General features: G+C 49.1%; 1 protein-coding gene across 3 annotated transcripts in view; it reads left to right on the top strand.

Moving 5' to 3' along the window:
• Positions 1-2,609: 2,609 nt before the first annotated feature.
• Cfap161 (cilia and flagella associated protein 161) overlaps positions 2,610-20,453 on the top strand; it is a 57,231-nt gene continuing 39,387 nt past the window's right edge. Inside the window, exons 1-2 of one of the 3 annotated variants that reach the window (XM_023712841.1) lie at positions 2,610-2,684; positions 19,175-19,238. In XM_023712841.1, the coding sequence (XP_023568609.1) occupies positions 19,222-19,238 (17 nt within the window). In that variant the 5' untranslated portion in view covers positions 2,610-2,684; positions 19,175-19,221. The remainder of the gene's footprint in view (positions 2,685-19,174; positions 19,239-20,453) is intronic. The other 2 variants (XM_023712845.1, XM_023712832.1) reach the window with 2 other exon arrangements.

The raw sequence follows: 20,453 nt of genomic DNA, 5'->3' as shown, positions 1-20,453 counted from the left end.
GGCTTTGCCTGTGCACAGGGCCCTGGGCCTGACCCTTCCACAGGGAGTGAGTGTGGTAGTGGAGAGGTCAGGACTGACCCAGTGGTGGGAGAGGGTGGGTAGGAGGAATGGCGAGGCTGGCAGGAGGAAACTCCTGGGGGACCACGCACAGACACGTCCCGCAGAGCTCACCCTGCAGCCTGGCTGCTGCTCCTGTGCTGCTCCCTAGCAAGGTTGTGGCCTTTTCAAGTGGATTTGGGAAGAAAGAAATACAAGTGTAGATCTAGATCTTGACTGCCATGGGTTAGAGTCAAAGTGAATTGCTTACTTTGGAGACTAGCTCATTGTGTGTGGCTGTCTCTCTTCTCTATCCAAAGCCTCCCAAGTCCCATTTCCTAGAGGAGGACGTCAAAGCCTTTCTTTCACCCCCTGGCGCCGCCTTTCCACCTGTGACCCTGCAGCTGGACATCTCTTCACCTTGCCATTTGCATTTCCTTTAGCCATGTGGGCTTGCTGTGGGTTCTTTTCTCCCACAGTGAGCTGCTTCTGCCTGGGATCTTCGATGGCCTTGCCATCATGGCCTTATGGTTTAGGCCCAGATTCCCCCACTCAGTGGATTTTCATGTTATGTGAAGTGTAAAATTTTCTTTTCCTAAATATAATTTTTCCCCTTTATTAAAACACTGTCTAATCCAGTTTTCTTGGCAGAGGACCACCTGGGTTGTAGTTATTGGCAATATTATTATATACTTAAGCAAAGGGAAAAGAAATCAGAGCTATTTAGCAAGGGCCAAAGCCAGACAGTCCCGGGGGTTCCCTCTGGTTTCTGATTTTCCAAATTGCAGTTGAAACTGTTGTCCTGGATACAGAGGTATGAAGCAGGGCTTCTGAGAAGGGAGCTGGGCTTGCAGAGCTGTCCGCCGGCTTCTGCTGTGCTGGAAGAGTCAGGCACATGCTGGCTCTTCCCAGTTTGCCCCTGCAGGATGCGGGGAGCTGGTCTATCTTCTGGGGAAACACCAGCAACCATCAATGACCATCAGCCTGGGGCCAGTCGGCCTCCCATCAGATCGCACACACTCTGATAGTGTCTTTCCAGGAAGAAAAGTGCCCAAGGCACAGTTCATCCTGGCTGTGCCCAGGCCAATGTGAAAAGGTGCAAAGAGGGGACAGGAGACAGGGAAACTTAGGACATCAGGGTTTGTAAGAGTGGCCAAAGGCCTGTGCAGACATATGAGAGAATATGTTTGTGTGAAGCGAGGCCCTGTTTTCATAGCCTTTTGGTGCATTTCCTTTAAGTTGCAAAGATTAGGAAATACCCAGTCCCACCAAAGACAAAAACTGCATCACTCTTGTCTTAGTGATTTTTGTCCTTGCTGAGGCAAATTACCCAACACCCAAAGTTAAAGGGGAAAAGGTTTATTTAGCTCACAGTTTATAGAGGTCTCAGTCCGCAGTCTACTGGCTCCAAGGCAGGGTGGCATGGCAGAGGGGAAACAGTTCGTGGTGGGCAGAAGGTGGCAAGCATCTTTCTGTCCTTTTTATATTGTATCCAGGCTACCAGGACGAGGGCAGTGTCAAACCAACCAGTGGACTCGTTCAGTAATCACACACCCTTAATCCCAGCATCACACACTTTAGACTCAGCCACCTCCGAACAAGCCCTACCTACAACTGCGTGAGGCTTTGAGGGACATCCAGACATAGTTACAATAGCTCAGTTCCTCAGGAAGGGATGACTCTGTGTTGAGAAACACCCTGGTGTGATGATGTAGAGGACAAACTTCAGAACACTGGCAGGGTGATGGGGGTGGGAGGATGAGCCAGATGGCTCCGCCGAGGCCCGCAGGAGAAATCTGGGCTCCCCAGGGAGAGGAGACCAGGTTTCTGAGTATTCACTGTGCTCCTTTATCTGTCTTGTTCACTGCTCAAAGAGTCCCTGACACAAAGTAGTTGCTCATTAAAATGTTTGTAGGCTCCATAACTGGGACAGAGGTGAGGAAGTAGAGGGGCAGGACTGACTGCTTTCTTATGACAGAGGACAGTGGTGGCCAACCTAGGGGACCTGTGGCATACACAGCCCTCTGTTGGCATGTGAGCTAAGTCACTGCAGCCGAGGTTGGACAGATGGCCAGCATGCATACAACAGCAAAGAGCACGTTCATTGAGCAAATGTACACAAATAGTGAACTTTTACTTTTCAATAAAAAGTGGTTTGCCTCATTAAAAGCTCTGTTATTGTGTTCTTCTTGTAAGACAAAAGATGTTCATGTATGAGCAGTGTTTTTCTAAGCTAAAACCTCAGAATTCAGGTTTAATTGCAGTGTTGGTGCTTTGTGATGACTAGGTGGCTTGGGGCTGCAGCTTGGACGCTTGTCTCTGAACGGTTTGCATCACAGGTACAGGGCCGGGGACCCCAGGCCTTTCAACCGCAATATGAGAAACAGCAGGCCCAGGTGACTGGAGTGTGTGCAGCTTTGGCACAGAGGCAGAAGCCGGGTCTGCAGGAATGAGACCCTCAGCCTGAAGTTTGTCAGAAGTCTGAGTAGGAGCTGTAGGACTTTGCCTGAATCTTTCTGCTCTGAGTTTCATCCTATTCGTTTGTTCCACAGGTGACATCCTGGCTGTGGCCTGGTTTTACTGAAGTGTAAGAGAAAGCAAAAGGACCACTGACTGAACTCCCATGAGTGCCCTCCTCTCCTATGGAGGTGAGGAGCTGGGATACTGGACAGCGAGGCCGAAACTCACTTGAGCTCATGTCTCCCCATGACCTGAGTGAGGGTGGAGCTCAGTCTGTGTGGGAAAGTGATGAGGCCAAAGGAGCAAGTCCCAATGTCCCACAGGAGCCCCTCCAGTCCTCTGGATCCCCAGCCAAGTGTCAGGCCATCAGCAGCCCCTTCTTCTTGGACCTGAGGGGGCAGATCAGAGAAACAGAAGTCTAGTTGTGGTTGAGCCGGTTTTGGCCCCTTGTGGCCTTTGGGGGAGTGGTGGTGAACGTCTAGTCTCCAGGGTGGGCCCTGGCTGCTCTCCTCCTACATGTCCCCTCCCACAGGTACCAGGTGACAGGCAGTGTGACAGATGATGTATGGCAGAGGTGGTGGCACATCACTGTTTTTTCTCTTCTTGAGCCTGGGGATTGAAGCCAGTGTCTTCATGCTGACCTGCAACCCCAGACGTTTTTATTTTTTTCAGACAGAGTCTGGCTGGGCTCTAACTTGGGATCTGCCTACCAGAGCCTCCCAAGGTGCTGGGTTTATAGTGTCCTCCACCACTTTGGCTGATGCATGTCACTTCTGTGTTCAGACTGTAAAATACCATGTCTCCTATCTGCTCAGGGCCCTGCTCTCCTTATCCCCTCTAGCAACAGCTAGCTGTCCCTTGTAAGCAGCCACCTTGGGGCCAAGGCTGTGAGCTTAGGAACTGCCTCATCCACCAGCAGCAGACAGGACAGGGGCCCTCCGCTCAGAGATATGCTGGGGACAGAGCCTCCCGCCCCCGCCGAGTCCTGAGATGACTTTCACCCCGGCACAACCTCCTGCGAAACCCTGAGTCAGAGCCTCCAGCGTGGCCACACCCAGCTCCGGACCTGGGAATGGGAGCTGACTAGCGCTGGCTATTTTAAACTGTGTAGTTTAGGGCAGTGGATTAGATAAGATGCATAGCTGACTGATAGCCATTGTTCCGGGAGAGGGAATTCGGAAAACTCCCAGCCCGAGTAGGGAAGGGTGGACCTTGTTCTCCTGGCTGTGGGGCTGGCCTGGGGTGGACTCGTGATCCAAGCTGGCCATGCACAGTGCACACAGAGGCAGAGAAGCACACAATCTGGCAAGGTTGTGGTGTGTTTCCAGGCCTTGAGCATAGACCGGAGCTGCCCATGAGGAAGTGTGGTGACGGGGGCCATGGGACCACCGGGGCCTGTGGTAGGGACACCAAGACCTCAGCGCTGAGCCAGATGTTGGCCGCACGTGGGGCCCAGGGCAGAGTGCTCTGGAGGCTGACCCTGGCCTGGCCCCGCTGATGCCTCTGTTGGTGCTTCTGCTGGTCCCCCCGTGGCATCCTAAAGGTCTCTACTCATTCGGAGATGAATCCGCCCTTTCCAGGGGAGGCAGCTGAGGCCCAGAGAGGGTACATTGCCAGCTCAAGGCCACAGAGCTAGTGAGCAGCAGGGTCAGAATTTGTTCCAGGCTCTTCCAACAGCAGAGCATTTCTATAAAATCATTCTGGAGGAGGCGCTTGCCGCCGAGGACTGTGGTTTCTAGGAATTCCTCAAAAGGAATTCCTTCTCTTCAGATCAAGATGAAGAAATCATGAGGCACCTGGGTGTGGTGATGCGCGCCTGCGATCCCAGCACTGGGGGTCGGGGTGGGGGACAGCTGAGGCAGGAGGGTCTCTTCGAGTTCAAGGCCAGCCTGGGCTACATAGTGAAATTTTGTCTCAAAACACGCAAGCAAACAAAACGATGCAGCAGACGAAGTCTATGCAATGTGAATGAGAAGCTCCTCCTGGGTTCTAGTTTCTGTCTTGCCTGAGGAAGTAATGCACATGGACTGAGGAGGGGTCCACAAGGGGTGCACATGTCTCCTGGGGCCACCTCTGCATCCTTGTGAGAACAGGTCACCTGCAGATGCCTCCAATGGGGCTCTGTGTGGGCGGCCTGGCGTTCCCGCTCCTGGTTGTTCTGTGCCTTCTCCACTAAGCTGAGTCACCAGGAAAATGCAGCAAACATCAGGGGCGGTGTGCTGATTTGTCCCTGTCCACACCCGGGTGTCATTTCCCCTTCATTGGTGAGGACAGTCACAGGGCACTGTTATAACCAGTGGGCTGGGGGAGGTGAGTTTGGGGGCGCCTGCCAAAATGGGGAATTTTGCACAGCATAGCCCCAAGTTGACTGCTAAAATCCCCAGCGCGCTCCTCCACCGGGTGCTTTCTCCTGGCCCAGGCTGCACTGAGCCAGAAGACAGGGAGCCTATTCTCACAAGAAGATGTCTTCCTCCAATTGCTCTCTGCAATTTGTGCACAGCTCCAGACCGCGGTGGGCAGCACCCTCATCCAGGTACTCAGGGAGCAGCACGCGCTGGCTTCCAGGGCCAGCCCCATGTTCCTGCAGGTGCTGCCTCAGTGGCCTGGTCACTTCTTCCCACCCCTGCCACAGGAGGGAGAGCAGGGGACTCAGGATGACAGCTGTGTGCCACCATGCCTGGCCATGTGTTACTTCTCTGGTAGACATACATAAAATAAAGCAGACCACCGTCACTTAGGAAACCAAATGTGCTAGGAGGAAGTAAGCTGTCACCAAAGCTGGCAGACTGTGCACGGGCTGATGACTTACTTCCGGGGAGAGAGGAGACCATTGTCCACTGGGCCCCAGGCACTCTGCTGGCCTTCACAGTGATGAGAGGGAAGAGGCTGGTGGCTTCAGTGTCTCCAGGGTGGTGAGGGCGAGGCTGAGCTCAAACAACTGACTTTCCTGTCCTTCCTATCCCTGCTGCAAGGAGCTTGGGACAAGTTGCCCTGGTGTCCCCCCTGCTGTGCAGCAGCCACTCTGCTTGAGATGGCTGAGAGGTGAGTGCAGCATGGCTGTTGGCACGGGCTCCGTGACTGCCCCCGTTCTGGTCATTTCCTTGATGTGGCCACTGCAGGAAGGAGAATCATGGGGTGGGTGTCAGATCAAGGAGGAGGAACATGGCCAGAGGGTAGCAGCCCCTGCCTCCTCCAACCCCAACTGGCTGTGGCTGTGGCTAGCCTTCCCTGATGTCAGCCCAGCCATTTTCCTGACTTGAGACAGCTGTGAATCAAGCATGTCAGGTCCGCTCACTGAACTGGGGCCCTGAGAGCTGGGGTGTAGCACCCCCCCTCATGTTTGGAACAACCAGGCCTGCAGCTGCCCACACGCTGGGGAGGGGGAGTTGTCTAGGAGGGCTTCCTTCAAGCAGCGATCCCTCTGTGCTACACGTGGCCCTGTTGAACAATAGTGTACGACCATCACTATTCTTGATAATCACAAAAGAAAGAACAATAAACACTAGGGACTGTTAGCCCTCAAGACCTTCAGAGACCAGCAGCTAATGAAGATCAGCAGCATAGTCCAGCACCCAGCAAAGTGGACCTACAGTGTCTGGTATAAGGAACAAGTTGGACAGCAGAAGCCAGCAGGGGCAGTGACAAGCAGCTGCTGTGCCAATTGTGGGCATCCAGCATTGTCCTGGGTCGTCTGGTAACACCAGGATGGCCAGCAGCAGAGCTGCACTTAGGGATTCTTGATTTCATGATTCTTGATTTTTATCTGAATAGAGCAAAAGAACCCCTCTGATTGCCATGAGGTGGAGGGGGAGGGAAGTGGACTGGATGGCTGCCAGAGGGAACCCCATGAGGTGACAAGGGGGACACAAGACTGCTGGTCAGCGCCGGCCTTATGGAGCCCCCAGGCACTAGCTGGGTCTGGACCTGCTGAATGGTCACCGAGCTCTTGGATTTCGGTGGGTTTTGCAGCCCCTTGGTAGCCCAGGGAGGTGCACAGACAGAAGTGGCCTGCAGAGCACCCAGGCCAGGACCTTGAAGTGACTGCTCAGATAGCCACTCAACTGTGGTGACCCCACACCCTCTCCATCCCCAACTCTGCTTCTGGGCTTTTTGTTTGGGGACCAACTGATTTTTTCTTGGCACTGCTAGCGATTCATTGGGCCTTTGCATTGAGTAACATATCCCTAGCTCCCTTTTACATTTTTTTATTCCAAGACAGAGTGTAGCTAAGTCGCCCTAGCTGGACTCAGATGTGCAATCCTCTTGTCTCCCCTGCCTGGCATGCTGGGGTTTCCGGCCTGGACCACCACATGTAGCTGGGATTAACTCTTACCCTGATAGATATGAGCAGGGAGGGGCCTCGAAAGTGTCCAGAGTAGAGCACAGCCAAAGCTGGGCGTGCCTTGTTCTCTCACTCTCCTGGCCTGTGGTCAAACTGTCACAAACAAAAATATCACCAACTCCATTTGGCTTCTTCTTGGTGGATTTTCGAGGAGTGGAGCAGATGGTTCCCCCAGGGAGAAGGATGCTAAATGTCATTTTCAAGTGCAAAGAAGACTTGCACTGGGCACCGCAAGGGCAGCCAGCATGGAAACATGTGCGCACACTGTGTGGCCAGTGAGGGTGATACTGGCTTTTTTAGATATTTACACAGACTCGGAGAAAGGCTTCCTGCTTCATCCTATTCTCTGGGTGTCACCTCAGTGTTCCAGGTCCTCCAGCCCTGTAGGTGGCATCCTCAAGTGTCTAAGTGGGGGCATGGCCCTTCCATCCGTGAGGGAGTCCATAGACCAGTGTCTCAGGACCTGGATGTTGGGTGGACATAAGTATTCTTCTGGCCTCAGGCTTGACCCTGGACCATACTGACATGACATGACTTTCTAGATTCTAGTGTAGCTGGGATTGCTCCTAGTGGGAGGTGGCTCTGTTTTCCTTGCCTCTGAGAGGCTGGGGACACAAACAGACAATCCCCGACTTCCACGAACAATCCCACACATTCGGCAGGTAAAGGTTTAGAGCTCATGGAAGGGGCTGAGATAGAGTAGGGTGATTTTATTAGGTAGCCATGCTGATAAAAATTAAGAATGGGCAGTTAGTTAGAACTTTGGGCAAAGGATGAACTTCCTCAGGCAGCAAGGGATGCAGTCCACCTCCTACTGCAGACACAACTAAGCTCCTGAATTTCAAGGACAATATAGTGCAAATTAAGCAGTTCTTTCTGAGATTCCATCTTTCTGTAAACCCTACTTGTTGGAGAACTGGTTGAAAGCTTGTGTCCAGCTTGGTCATTTTCAATCCACAGAACCACCTGTGATGGGTGTCCCCTAAACAGAGGGGCACTTTCTGTGCTCTGTTTAGCTAGTAGCACTAGATCAGGACCTTATTCAGGACCCCTCTTGGAAACTCAGGAGCTATTCTCCTTCTGCTTACTTCCACTAAAGACTCTCCTAACTTCCTCCTTTGGTTCGCAGTTCATTCCTCAGCATCTGCGGCACCACGAGCTTGGTACATCTATTAGCAGTTCTCTTTGTGGTTCTACTTTTCACAACCAAAGACCCATCAGTGAGTTTCATAAATGGACAAAGAGACATTTTCTCTTCCAAACAAACAAATATAAGTGGTCCAGGTGGGACCATCTTTGTTTTGGTTTTGGTCTTTTTGGAGACAGGGTCTTACTGCAAAGCCCAGGCTAGCCTGAAACTTGAGATCTTCCTGCCTCTGCCCCTCAGATGCTGGGATTACAGATCTAGCCCACCATACCAACACAGCCAGCTTTAAAACAAATTTCTCTTCCTTTATGACAAATACCTACCCAATGGTGTATTTTTATTATGTGTGTGTGTTTTAGGGAAGGGTCTACAGGGTGTTCAGGGTCTCACTACTAGATTGGACTCCTAGTGATCCACCTGTTTACAGCCTCCCAAGAGCTGGGATTACAGGCGTGTGCCACCCAGCCCAGTCTCCCCAGTGGTGTATTGATGAGTAGTTTTGACAAGAATATCATGGCGTTCCTGGATGGCTACATTGTAAGGGCTACTATGCTTTGCTCTTTGTATTTTTTCTACTGCATGGTTTTTATTTTGAAGCTCTAGAAGTTCATCTGGATTGCTATCTGTTTATCAATAAAATTTTGAAAAAAAAAAAAAAAGTTCATCTGGGAGCACAGTTGGGGTTGTGCAGCCCATGGCTTTACATTCACTTACTTGCCACTTCCTGGGCTTCTCCTCCATGCGAAGGGATGGGCAGGTGTTGGGTGCACACAGGACAGAGGGTGTCACTATTTTCCAGAGCCCACTGAAGGAGAGACACAGTGTGGCGATATCTGCCCTCACACCGTGCAGCAGCTGTCAGAGGCCCTGGTTGGAGGCTGAGGTCTGCATTGTGCTAACCCCCAGGTGCAGGAGAAGCCATGCCTTCTCTCAGAGTGGAGCAGGTGTGGTCCTGGGAGGTGGGTGGTCTGCACCACCAGCATGGTGGGGTCCTCTGTATACCAGTGCCTGGTTCATGTCCCTTGGTGGGACCACAGGAATCAAGAATCTCTCCCAAGGCAGAAGAATTTGCCTTTATGCTCAGAAAGCTTGCGCAACATAAAGGATAAGAACATCCATAGAATGTTCTTACACACACAGCTGTGATGTATTCCTTAGGTTCTGTCTTCCATGACTATCATTCTGATGAATGAAACAGATTGGGGGAGGGGAAAGAGCCATACACGGGGTTAAGATGTGGTGTGGACAGGCCCCAACTGCCCAGGATGACTGTGAATGTATACTGCAAACAGGCACCAGTACAAACTCAAGTTTTGAGAAGTTGGAGAGAAAGATCTTTCCCACTGACTGGGGAACTCGTTAGGATAACGGAGGCAGCTTCCTGCCCGCCCATTTGGGATGTGGCAGACATCGGGCTAAATCGTTGGTGCCTGTCACACGGCACAGCTTCATTTTTCCTAATTCTTCAAGATGATGAATAATTCATTGAACAGCCTGAACTTGTTGTGAAGACTTTTTTTTTTTTAAAGAATAAAACTATTTTTTGCCTTCAATTGTTCTATGACAAATCTGTTCCTTTCCCTTGGTGGCATGTCAGGCAGATCTAAAGCCTTGGTTTAAAACTTCATTAGCACAGTGAATCCAACGCTTCCTCCCTCCTCCTTAGGGTCAGGGTTGGGGGTTAAGGTTATCCTTGGGAAGAAGAGGATCTGGCTTGTCTCTAGCACTCTGTCCTCTACCGTGACAAGGGTTGGTGTGACTTCTCTGTCATGACAAGTGTAGGTGGCAGGTGCTCAGGTGTGGCTTCTCCAGGGCTTCAGGAAGGGGCGTGTTCTATGCTGCGCTGGGCTGTGATGATGAGTTGTGTGCTGGCCTCTGGTTTCACCTGACATCTCCTCTGTCCACCATACCCTCCCTCCTAGGCTCTATTCCAGAGCCAGTCCTCTTGTTGGCTGGCCATCGTGTTTGGGTTGTGTGCTGGGAAGAAGGCTAAGTCCTAGCTACCTTTACTGTATTCACCCTTTCATGGAAAATTCAAACATCACTCACCCTTCCCACCGCCACCCACTACCCTCTCTGCTGCCATGCCTGCTCCATTTTCTTCCCTTCCCTGGTAGGGGTGGAAACTTGTCATGATTGCCCTGCGTAAGCAACTGGCTGTCATTTAGTTTTCCTTTCTTTCAAGCTATCCCACCAGCTTTAATGATTTTCTTGGACAATGATGGTCTTCTAACCTATCACTTTGTACTGGGGTTGAGAAATGTCAGAGACTCCCAGATTGTTCTCTGACTCAGATTTCAATGGCATCTCTAATTCTTGCCCTTCTTCCTTCCCCACAGTGGTCTGTTAAGGTGTAAATGAGAGGGGAAGACGGGCTTTAGCTTCCTTTCAGTTCTCTCCAGAAAGGGGATGATGATTTTGGAGCTTAAAACTGTTCCTCATAAATGCAAATAAATATATCAAAAATTTCTCAACATCCCTGATCATTCAAGAGATGCAAATTAAGACAGTGCTGAGATTCCATTTTACTCCAGAAACAACAGCTACTATCAAGAAATCAACGAATAACAAATAACAAACTTGGGGCTATGGGGGAAAAGGAACCCTTCTCTACTGTTGCTGGAAGTATAGACTGCTGCAACTAGTGGAAATCAGTGTGAAGACTGCTCAGAAAACAAAAGGTAGAGGCTCCATTTGATCTAGCTATTCCTTTTCTTCGTATCCTCCTGAAAAAATTGAAAGCATCGTACCACAATGTCATATAGTACACCTATGTTCTTAGCAGAATAGTTATAATGGCTAAATCTTTGAAACACCCCAAATACCCATTGACTAATGAATGAATAAAGAATATGTGGTTTTTTAAATACAGTGGAGTACTATGCCATAAAGAAGGATAAACTTGAGACATTTCTAAGTAAATAGGTGCACCCTGAGACTGTGCTTTTAAATGAAACAAATCAGCACACATGTGTAAATGTCACACTGCTTCTCTGGTGTAAGAAACTGAAAGTGTAAATAAGGACCAAACATAGAATGCATATTGCAAAATAGGAAGAAAACTTCCAAACGGGAAGGGCACAAGGGAAGGGGAAGTGGGAAAGGAAGAAGGGGAAAAGAAAAAAGATAACAAAAGAAAGACAAAATGGAAACAACACTTTTGTGCAAATAAGAAAAGAGGGGCAAAAGAGAAGGGGAAATGGGGACACAGTAAGAACAAGGATGTATCGTGTACAGGTGGAAGTTCCATACGATGAAAGTGATCATTGTGTGTAAATGGTAGCAAGAAACTTAATTAATGGTAAAAAGCCTGGTTCTTCTCAGTGTAATTTCTCAGTTGCAATAATGAGAAATAAGACCCACACAACACCCCATCACAATTAAGGTGATTAAAAATTCCCACACTAAGTCAGCCGATGGGGGCGCTGACTCCAGAAGGTGCGCACACAAGGACTGTGAGGCACAGGCCTCGCACGCTCCCTGTCGGGGCCCCAGCGATGTGTCTGTGGGGTCTGTGCTTTTATGCAACATGAACAAATAAGGTGTTTGCAAGCACATGTGATAAAGACCACTGTCTTTCTTTCCACTCTGCCTTCCTTCCCCTCTGTTCATTTCTCCTTGTGTTGGTTGGCGTTGGCGTTGCAAGAGCAAGCAGAAACACCAGAATGACTCCCAGGATCTGGAGGCTGATTTATTTATGTTGGCAGGCACTGATCGGGACCATTCCCAGAATGTCAGGCTCTGATATCGGGTGGTCTAGGGCTTACATGGGATAAGCAAGCAGGAAGTACAGAAGCAGACTGGCTGGTCAATTGGGGATTGGTTCTTGTAACATGCATCACAGTGACCAGCTATGCATCACTGTGATCAGCCGTTTCTAACAGACAGAAGCAACCTTAACTGGAACAGGAACTGTGATCTGGACAACTAAGAAACTGAAGTGTACCGGCTGGGGAGGGGCATCTCCTGCTACATTTACCCCTCTTTTAGTTTCCCCAGAAAAATCGTTGCTGGGTGTATTACGTGTGGTTTTCTGAGATGAATTCCCCCTTGAAGCAGTGACGTCAGCATTATCAGTGATCCTACGATGGGCCCTAGCCAAGTGCCTGAAGATTGTCTTGTTGCAGAGCTTTTTCCTAAGTTGTCTTTAGAAAGAGACATAATTTAGGCCTGTCCGTTCTGTAATGTCTGGTCAGGGGGTAAGAGGGTTACTCTGATCTAGGAGAGTGCCCAGTGGGTCTTGGATGCTCATCAAATCTTGGTCAAGTGTTTGATTGATTGTTCTATTTTCTTGGGGTAACCACCTATAGAATTTAAGGCAAAAAATACAGCTAGTGTGTGTGTGTGTGTGTGTGTGTGTGTGTGTGTGTGTGAGTTAGGACTGAGATAACCAGCCTGAAAAGATAAAAAAATCCAGGGAATATGTATGTGATCCTGCGAACTGTGTCCTCAGGCTTTAGCCATATGTGGACAGGTCAGCATCCAGAGTGACCAGAGCAGGGTTTTGAGTGCATCGTCTCTTCACAGTGAGCTGTGTCATCCAGGTAACTTTTCAGTGGATCTAAGGCTGGATTTCTGAATCTCGTAGAGGCAGTTAATATGTGCCTGGGTTATATGCATGTGCAGGAGTGCCCATAGGTATAGCTGATCTTGTGGCTAAGCTTTTGTGGAGCTAGTTACAAGCTGTCTCTGTAAGGTTATATACGTCTTGTGGTCTGCATGCTGCATGCCAAGGGTAGCCTGTATCTAGGGATGATGATTTTCATAGCAGGACACTATAAACTTCGTTTTTGCGTGGATAGGGACAGGGAAGTCAGGGCTAGTGACCCAGACACTGAAGCCTGAGCTGGCTTGAGGGGTAAAGGTGCCAGCACTGTGACTTGAGCTTACAGAACATATGATGGGGGCAGGTCTGGCTCTGATTAAGATGAATCTTCGAGGAGTACTGGATAAACTTTTTTCTAGCTTGGGTAGCTGTTTCAGTCAACTTGATTCCCCAGAGGGTCTTAGGCCTTTGACTGGATTGTTTTGAGTGTAGACTGGGCCAAAATAGCTTTGTCCAAGGTACCACAGCATATCTAGCCTGTCCCACTCTCACAGAGCTACTTTCATCCTTAAATAGGGTGTACTCAATGCCTGTCAGGACGTTAGAGCAGCTTATCAGTCAGTGCCAGGCAGTTGTGGCGTTGAGAGAAGTCCAGCCCGGCACGTGGCACTTGGACAGTTAGGTTTCAGTTTAAGGTGGGCTTCTCAGCTTTCTTGAGCAGAAGGACAATGGCTACTAGAGAGTGGAGGTGAAGGGGGCAGGCAGCCCTTAGTGACTGGATCCAAGTGTTTGCACAGGTAGGCCCTGGGCACTCCCAGGGGCTGACAGTATGAGTAAGTATCATTGTTCTTATGAACTTAAGGATCCAGATTCTATAGAAGCCAGAATCTTCGAGAAATTTGTGGAGTCTCTTTCTTATAACAGATATTGTAGCACAGCTTTTGTGTCTTTCCAGCAGGCAGCTTGGGTGTCATTCTGGGAAAGTAGTGATGTCGGCTGTGAGGATTTCTCCAAAGAGGATGAGCAAAGATTTGTACTTCTGGGAGGTTGGGTCTAGGTCAGCTGTGAAGAGGGGTTGGCTGGCAAGAGCCATTTAAAGGTAGAAGAAGGCATGCTTAGGTTCAGGCAGGTGTACCAGCAGGCTGTGAGTGGCAGAGGACTGAGGCGACATATGTGAAGGGCAACTGTGGCAGCATGGGCAACTTGGAGAAACTAAACTAGCTTTAAAGGCAGGAGAGGTACATTTTAGAAGTTTGACAATCTTCAGAGATTTTTCAGTTTTTAAATTTAATTTTTTCCACTCTAGAGGAACTATGACAGTTAAGTCCTTCCTGAAAATAGTGAGAGAATTCCTAACCCCATATGGAAATTGAATTCAAATGAGATGGCTTTTTGTCTCAGGCCTTTCCCAGCTGAAGAGGCTAGTGGGAGCAACTCACAAGCAGAGGAAGACATCTTTTAACTTTAGAACAGTCCAAAAGAGTGTATGAGTTGGAAACCACAGACTGCAAGGTGATGGCTACATTACTGATGGCAGGGAGATCTTGCCCAAGGTGATTAACAGTCTATCAGGCTGACGTGTCTACCTGGATGCCTGCTTGCGCTTCCCATCACATCTGACAGCAATGTGGGGGGCTTGGGGTGAGGAGGTCTCTTCGCAGAAGTGGTATGGGGACTCCCAGGCGGCGGTTTGTGCCTGACAGAAGGCGGGAGAGGCAAGAGTGCTAGTTGTCCCAGTGATGGTACTATGGGCTCTTGGTGACCCAGCTGAAGAAGGAAGCCTGATCTAGCCTAGTCTGAGGCCATCAGATCAAAGACTGGGATCATTTCCAGATTATCAGGCCCCGATTTCTGGTGTTCTAGGGCTTGTATGAGATAAGCAAGCAGGAAGTACAGAGACAGAATGGCTTGTCAGTTGGAGATTGGTTTATGCAATGTGCATCACAGTGCCCAGCCATTTCTGTGAGACAGGAGCATCTGGAACTGGGACAGAAACTGTCACCTGGGCAACTAAGAAACCGAAGCGTATTGGCTCGGGTGGCTCATCTTCTGCTACTACAGCCTGGCCACAAGTGTCTGAGACTTGGAGGACTTAGAGACCCATCTAGTTTGGATTAGGTGGGCTCCATCCAAGTTTCTGATGGTCATTTCCCCACGTGGCTGCATGACTGCTCTCCACGCTTTGCATGAGTGGCTTTTGGGAGCATACCCACCCTTACAGACTAACTTGGCAGTTGGACTTTGTCCTGAATGCCCAGATGAGAAGTTGCTCCCAACTTGACTGTGTCTCACGGTAGCCGGCAGGGGGGCAGGTGTGGGACCTGACATACAGGTGGCCTAGATTTTTTTTTACTATGTGCAGCAAACATGAAGTAAATGCCAAAGTGTTTTTCTGAGTGAGGGAAACACTATAGTTTACACTTGTGATAGAGGGGGCACCAGCTTAGGAAGATGAATTGCTCTCATCTGCAAAATGAATTGAGCCACATTTTCCCCAATTTTACAATTCCAGTGTTATGTGACATTAGTAATGATAAGTTGTGAAGATGAAGGCAATTTTTATAAGCCATTCAAAGTAATAAATGTGGGCCCACAGTGCCACAGGGAAGACTGAGTTAGCTTCCTATTCCTGCTACAGAGGAGCACACAGAGAATTGTCCCTGAGCGGAGTTCAGCAGGTAGGCAACCAACAATGTAGGCCCCAAAGGTTATGAGAGCGCATCAGCTGATGAGCAAAAGCTGTGAATTTTCCTCCCATTTTGCAAATTCGTGGTTTTTATGGCTTTTTAAAAGATTTATGGGGCTGGAGAGATGGCTCAGTGGTCTAAAGCACCTACTTGGAAAAAGCTTGGCAAAGCACAGGGACCGCGGTTCAATCCTCCAGCACCACATGCCAGCCAGCCCCGCCCCCTGGTGGGCTGAGCTGGCCACACACACACACACACACACACACACACACACAATAAATGTTAAAATAAAAAAAAATAAAAAATAAAGCTAATGTGTCTTTCAGCATAACACATTTAAAAAAAAAAATAAAAGATTTATGATTGGTTTTGATTTTTCTCCTTATTTGAGAAAGTTGCTTTCATGCCTCATTTTATGTTGGCTACTGTGTGCTTTCTCTTGGAGTTAGACGGCCTTCTCGTTGTCTGCATGTGGGGTGTGGCGAGACCTGCCTGAGAGTCAGAGCAGCAGCTGTGCCTGGAGGTTCAGCTGTGCCCGGGCCATCACGGTGGCTTTTCATCATGGAAGCGGCCACCCTTCCCATTCCAGGTGGGAATGTCATTAGCTGGGACATTTTGGGATTTGACTTTTCTTAAAACAATATACATCAAGAGTCAAAAATAATGCTTGACCTTTGACTTACATGCCTGAGAATTTATGCAAAGTGAATAATTCATAAGAAGAAAATATTCCAACTTTTATAAAAGCTGGGAGGAGGCACAGATGCCCAACCAGGAGGGCCACGATGGGGCCTCGGCCTCCAGCTGCTAGCGCTGTGCTGAGTAAACAGATCTCAGGGTGATTTACACATGTGATCATGGTGTGCAAACAGTGCTTGCATTTGCACAGAGAGCAGACGGGAAGGTGACAGCTGTTGTGTTGAGCAATAAGGCTGGGTGAGATTTTGTTTCTTCCTTCTCAAACCTCTTCTTTGTGGCTTTGTCGTTTTTATACTTTTTTTTCTCCCAAAGGGAAATGATCCAAATGCTCGGGTGTTGTTTCATGGGGTGCAGTCTTTCGCCACTCTGTTTCCTCTGCACATACTGGTGGGTGCTCCAACCTATGAAGACGGGGAACATGCACAGACTCGGGGACACACACACACACACACACACACACACACACACTGCCCTGTGCATGCTGAGGATTTGGTCACTTGCACAGTTCCCACCTGGCAGCGTCCAGGTGTCTCCAGACCCAGGGGATGCAGCTCCCTGTGGGAGCTCTGCCCAGAACCTCTTCCCTCTGCATCTCACTACCCTGGTGCCATCCATACACCCTGGAGTTGCTTTTGTCTCTGTGAGCTCCTGGTAACTCCACGCACCTCATCCCAGGGCAGCACCCCAGCAATGGCTTCCCAGTGGCCAGTCCTCCTGGCCCCAGACATGCTTGCTGCTTGCTTGCTGTGTGATCTGATGAGCCCCATTCCTCAGGTCCTTTTAAAGGCTCCTGAGTTGGGTCAGGAAGTCTTTCACATCCCTTAGCTCTGATTCTGTGACTTTCTGCCCGCAGCTCCTTCAGACCAGTTCTGTTTTGTGTCTGCTGTAGTGCTGAGCCCCAGAACAGGTTGAAATCCCTTGGGCAAGGTTTCAGAAGCTGTGGGGACCAGAGCTTTGGGTTCCTGCCACATGGGGCCCAAGGCTCCCTAGCAGTTATTTTCTACACAGTGTATTCTTGACTTTTGAGTGCAGAAGAAGCTCACAGGGCTGAAAATCTGTAGATAAGAATCACATGCTTAATGGGACGACTTCAGAGCTCTGTGAGGCAGGGCCAGCCTGGAATGGGGCCTGGACAGAGGAGGAAGGCAGACATCACTACTTACTGAAGGCAGAACAGACCCAGAGACACAGATTCAGGGGCAGAGTGGAAGGCGTAAAGAACCGGAGGCAGAGGGCTGAGGAAACAGGCTTCTTTCCTGGTGGGATTGTGGCCTCAGAAGGGAGCACACAGAAAACAAAGCCCTTAAGATGAGTTCTTCTTCACTTTATGCAATGCAGTGAGCTGGGTACCCAGAGGAAGCCTTGGGCAGAGAAAAATGACAGGATGTTGAAAGGGGACCTGGGGAGCAAACTCAGATTGTCCAGAATGGGGATACGCAGATGAGATGAGAATGTTGAAGGGTGGCATCTAAGGCATCCACAGTTAAGTGACACTGGAAAATTTCAGTAGGTGATGTATTTTCCTCTGGTTTCTGTTACCCTGGACCCAAGATTTTCTAAGGATAGGGAAGCTCTTAACCTTGGGTCCTTAGAGAATCTGTAGTGGATTGGTAAGGGAAGGAAGGACTCAACCTCTCATTTATCCCCAGATTCACTTAATATACTCCAGGGATTCTTTTATTTTGTCATCTTTATGAGCCAGGCCTCACTGGATGCTGGGAATATAGACTCTCTTGAGCACCTTTGAGAGTTCTGCAAGAACATAGAATACGGGCATGCAGAGAGACAGAGGCAAGATGCCCTGGTCCCTCAGGGAAGCCTGTACACGGGGGACCCCAGGCAGTTGGCAACCCAGAGATCTCTTTGGAACACAGCTTCCCCTGGGACCACCGAGTTGCCACGGACACACAAGGGCAAGACTCCAAACAGAACTAGTCATTGGTAGCATTAAATTCCCATTTAAGTCTTCTTCTTCTTCTTCTTCTTCTTCTTCTTCTTCTTCTTCTTCTTCTTCTTCTTCTTCTTCTTCTTCTTCTTCTTCTTCTTCTTCTTCTTCTTCCTCCTCCTCCTCCTCTTCTTCCTCTTCTTCCTCTTCTTCCTCTTCTTCTTCTTCTTCTTTTCCAGAACTAGGGATTAAACTCAGGACCGTGCACTTGCCACACAAGCACTTATTCTATTGAGCTATCTCTCCCACCCCCTGTATAAGTTGTATGTATAAGTTCTGACACGAACCTGTAGTCAGTGTCAAGTTTTTCACGTTAGCATAGATGTAGAAAATCCCTGCCTGGCAAGATCACAGAATGAAATATACACAAATAGATTCGTTAGTTTGTACAGGACTGACCAACAGTTCAACAGCTCAGCTGGGGAGAAGACAAAAAAGAAAAGGCCATGTGTCTAGCCAAACTCATCTGGGATAATTATAGGAGAAAGCCATCCTGAGGTAACCGAGAGGTTTGCACGGGGTCTGGAAGGACAGAATAAATAGCGCTCAGGAACCCAGGCCTCACTAAGGCAGGAAGCTAAATTAGTGACTTCTGATTTGACAACAGAAGAGGAAACCTGAGGGTTCAAGTCCACATCGTGGGTCTAGGGGACTGTGGTGGATCTACTAATGGTCAACTTGTAATACCCAGTTAAGCTGGAACAGCATGGTGCTGGGTGTGGATGGCCCACCTAAGGATTGTTGCCAACAGCATAAAAAGAGAACTAGAGGGGAAGAAGATGTGCTGTTGATTCTCCTGGAGAAGCCTGTCACACTGATTTTCCTGCTGTGAGCTCACCTATTCTCATCCCTGGAAGAGCTCAGGTCTTCATTGTCACTGAGAATGGCTGTGGTTCTTTTCAGGGGATCTCTGGTCCTTCCTTTGAGCATTCCTTCCTGGCTCCAATGCAGATTTCTCAGCCTGCTGGCAGAGACCTTTCATCCCCTGGCATACACTTTCCAGCGTTCACCACTGGCCTTTAGGCCTTCCCAGTACAGATCCTTGATACAGACTTTCACTGTTACAGGGTGACATTGTCACAGGCTCCTGGCCTCCAGCTGGACTCCTAGAGGACACTGCGGTAGGATCCAGGCCCTTATCTGGATTCTTTGGGTCCCTAGTGTGTGAGCAGACTTCCCACATTCTTTTGCATTTGACTCTTTGGGTGACTATTATAAAGTAATCATATGAATTATGTGTCCTCTATTACATCTTTTCCTTAGAAACCCTGACTACAATAATGACTCAATATTATGGGGTTTTTCTATGCAGGCTAGCAAGAGGGAATTGGAGAGAGAAACAGGATTGGACCACCAGGAATGGAGCCTACAGGAAGGTAAGGAGCAGCATCTTGTCCACCTCCTGCCCGTGCCATGACTCCCTATATTTGAAGAACCAGCAAAATGAATCTGTATTGCTAGACACTTGACCTGGGCTTGCCTCAGGCCCAACTGGAAGACTGACTAGAAGGTAGAAAGAACATTGTGACATTTTTGGGGGGCGATAGGCATGTTCTTCATTTTGATGGCGGTGGGTAGAGTTTTCAAAACCCATCAAATTATGCACATGAGGTCTATGCATGTCACAGTACACAAATTTTACCCTATTAAAAAGTACAGAATTTGTAGAGGAAATTATTTATAAATATTTCTGGATGGCCAGTAATTCACCCAGGAAATACTATAGTTTATCCCCGGGCTAAAGCCATAATTTTGGAGGGTGATGACACGGGGAAGCCAAGAACCTGAATTGTGAAAGACTGCTGGTCCTGTTCTCTACACTGACTTTGTCTCCAGGTTTATGGAGTTTTCAAGGAGTTTGCTAAGATCTCAGAAAGTGTTCCCACTTTCTGAATGGGCTGGGCCAGATGACCCAGAGGTACAACCTGGGTTAGCTTGCCGATCTGAATTTCTTCCACATGTTTGGTGTCAGCCCAGCGGGGAGACACAGACATCTGATCCCTCCAGGAAATCCGGATCTGTTGTTACTAAGATTAGAACCAGGCTGCCGGCAGGATCAAGGCCCCTCCTTCCTCAGCCCCTCCTGAATGAGGTCTGTTCCCTCCTCTCTGCTCCGAGCTAATCCAGTGTCCCGGATGGTAATTACATCTCCCCAGCCCAGTTGAGGTGGGGGCCCAGAAGAAAAAACTTAGCAAAAGCTTTTCAGAAAGCCCAAACCTTTCAGACAAAGAGGCAGGGTATACTTGCAAGGGGAAAAAGAAAAAACGAAACAAAAGAAAATAAAAAGAAAACAAAAAAAAGTGAAGAGAATTTAGCCTGCATCAAAGGACTTCCCGAAGAAGACAGCAGTCTATCCTCTAAAAAACCTCCTGCAGATAGAACTGTGATCTTTCCTGGAATGCTTTTCAGCAGCTCGGGCCTATGGGGCACAGCAGGAGCGAGGCTGGGGCTGGGTTAGGAGTCTAGCTTGAAATACTTGCCTCACAGTGCGCACCTGCTTTCTTTATCTGCAAAGGGAGCCCCTCAGAGGGCGCCTTCAGAAGATGCCCTGGGAATGCTGAAGGTCTCCAGGAAGGCCTACAGGTCCCCCA

The sequence above is a fragment of the Octodon degus genome, unplaced genomic scaffold (assembly GCF_000260255.1).
Source record: "Octodon degus isolate 3935 unplaced genomic scaffold, OctDeg1.0 scaffold00002, whole genome shotgun sequence".
NCBI classification, from domain to species: domain Eukaryota; kingdom Metazoa; phylum Chordata; class Mammalia; order Rodentia; family Octodontidae; genus Octodon; species Octodon degus.
This window is presented reverse-complemented; position numbering and strand designations above follow the sequence as displayed.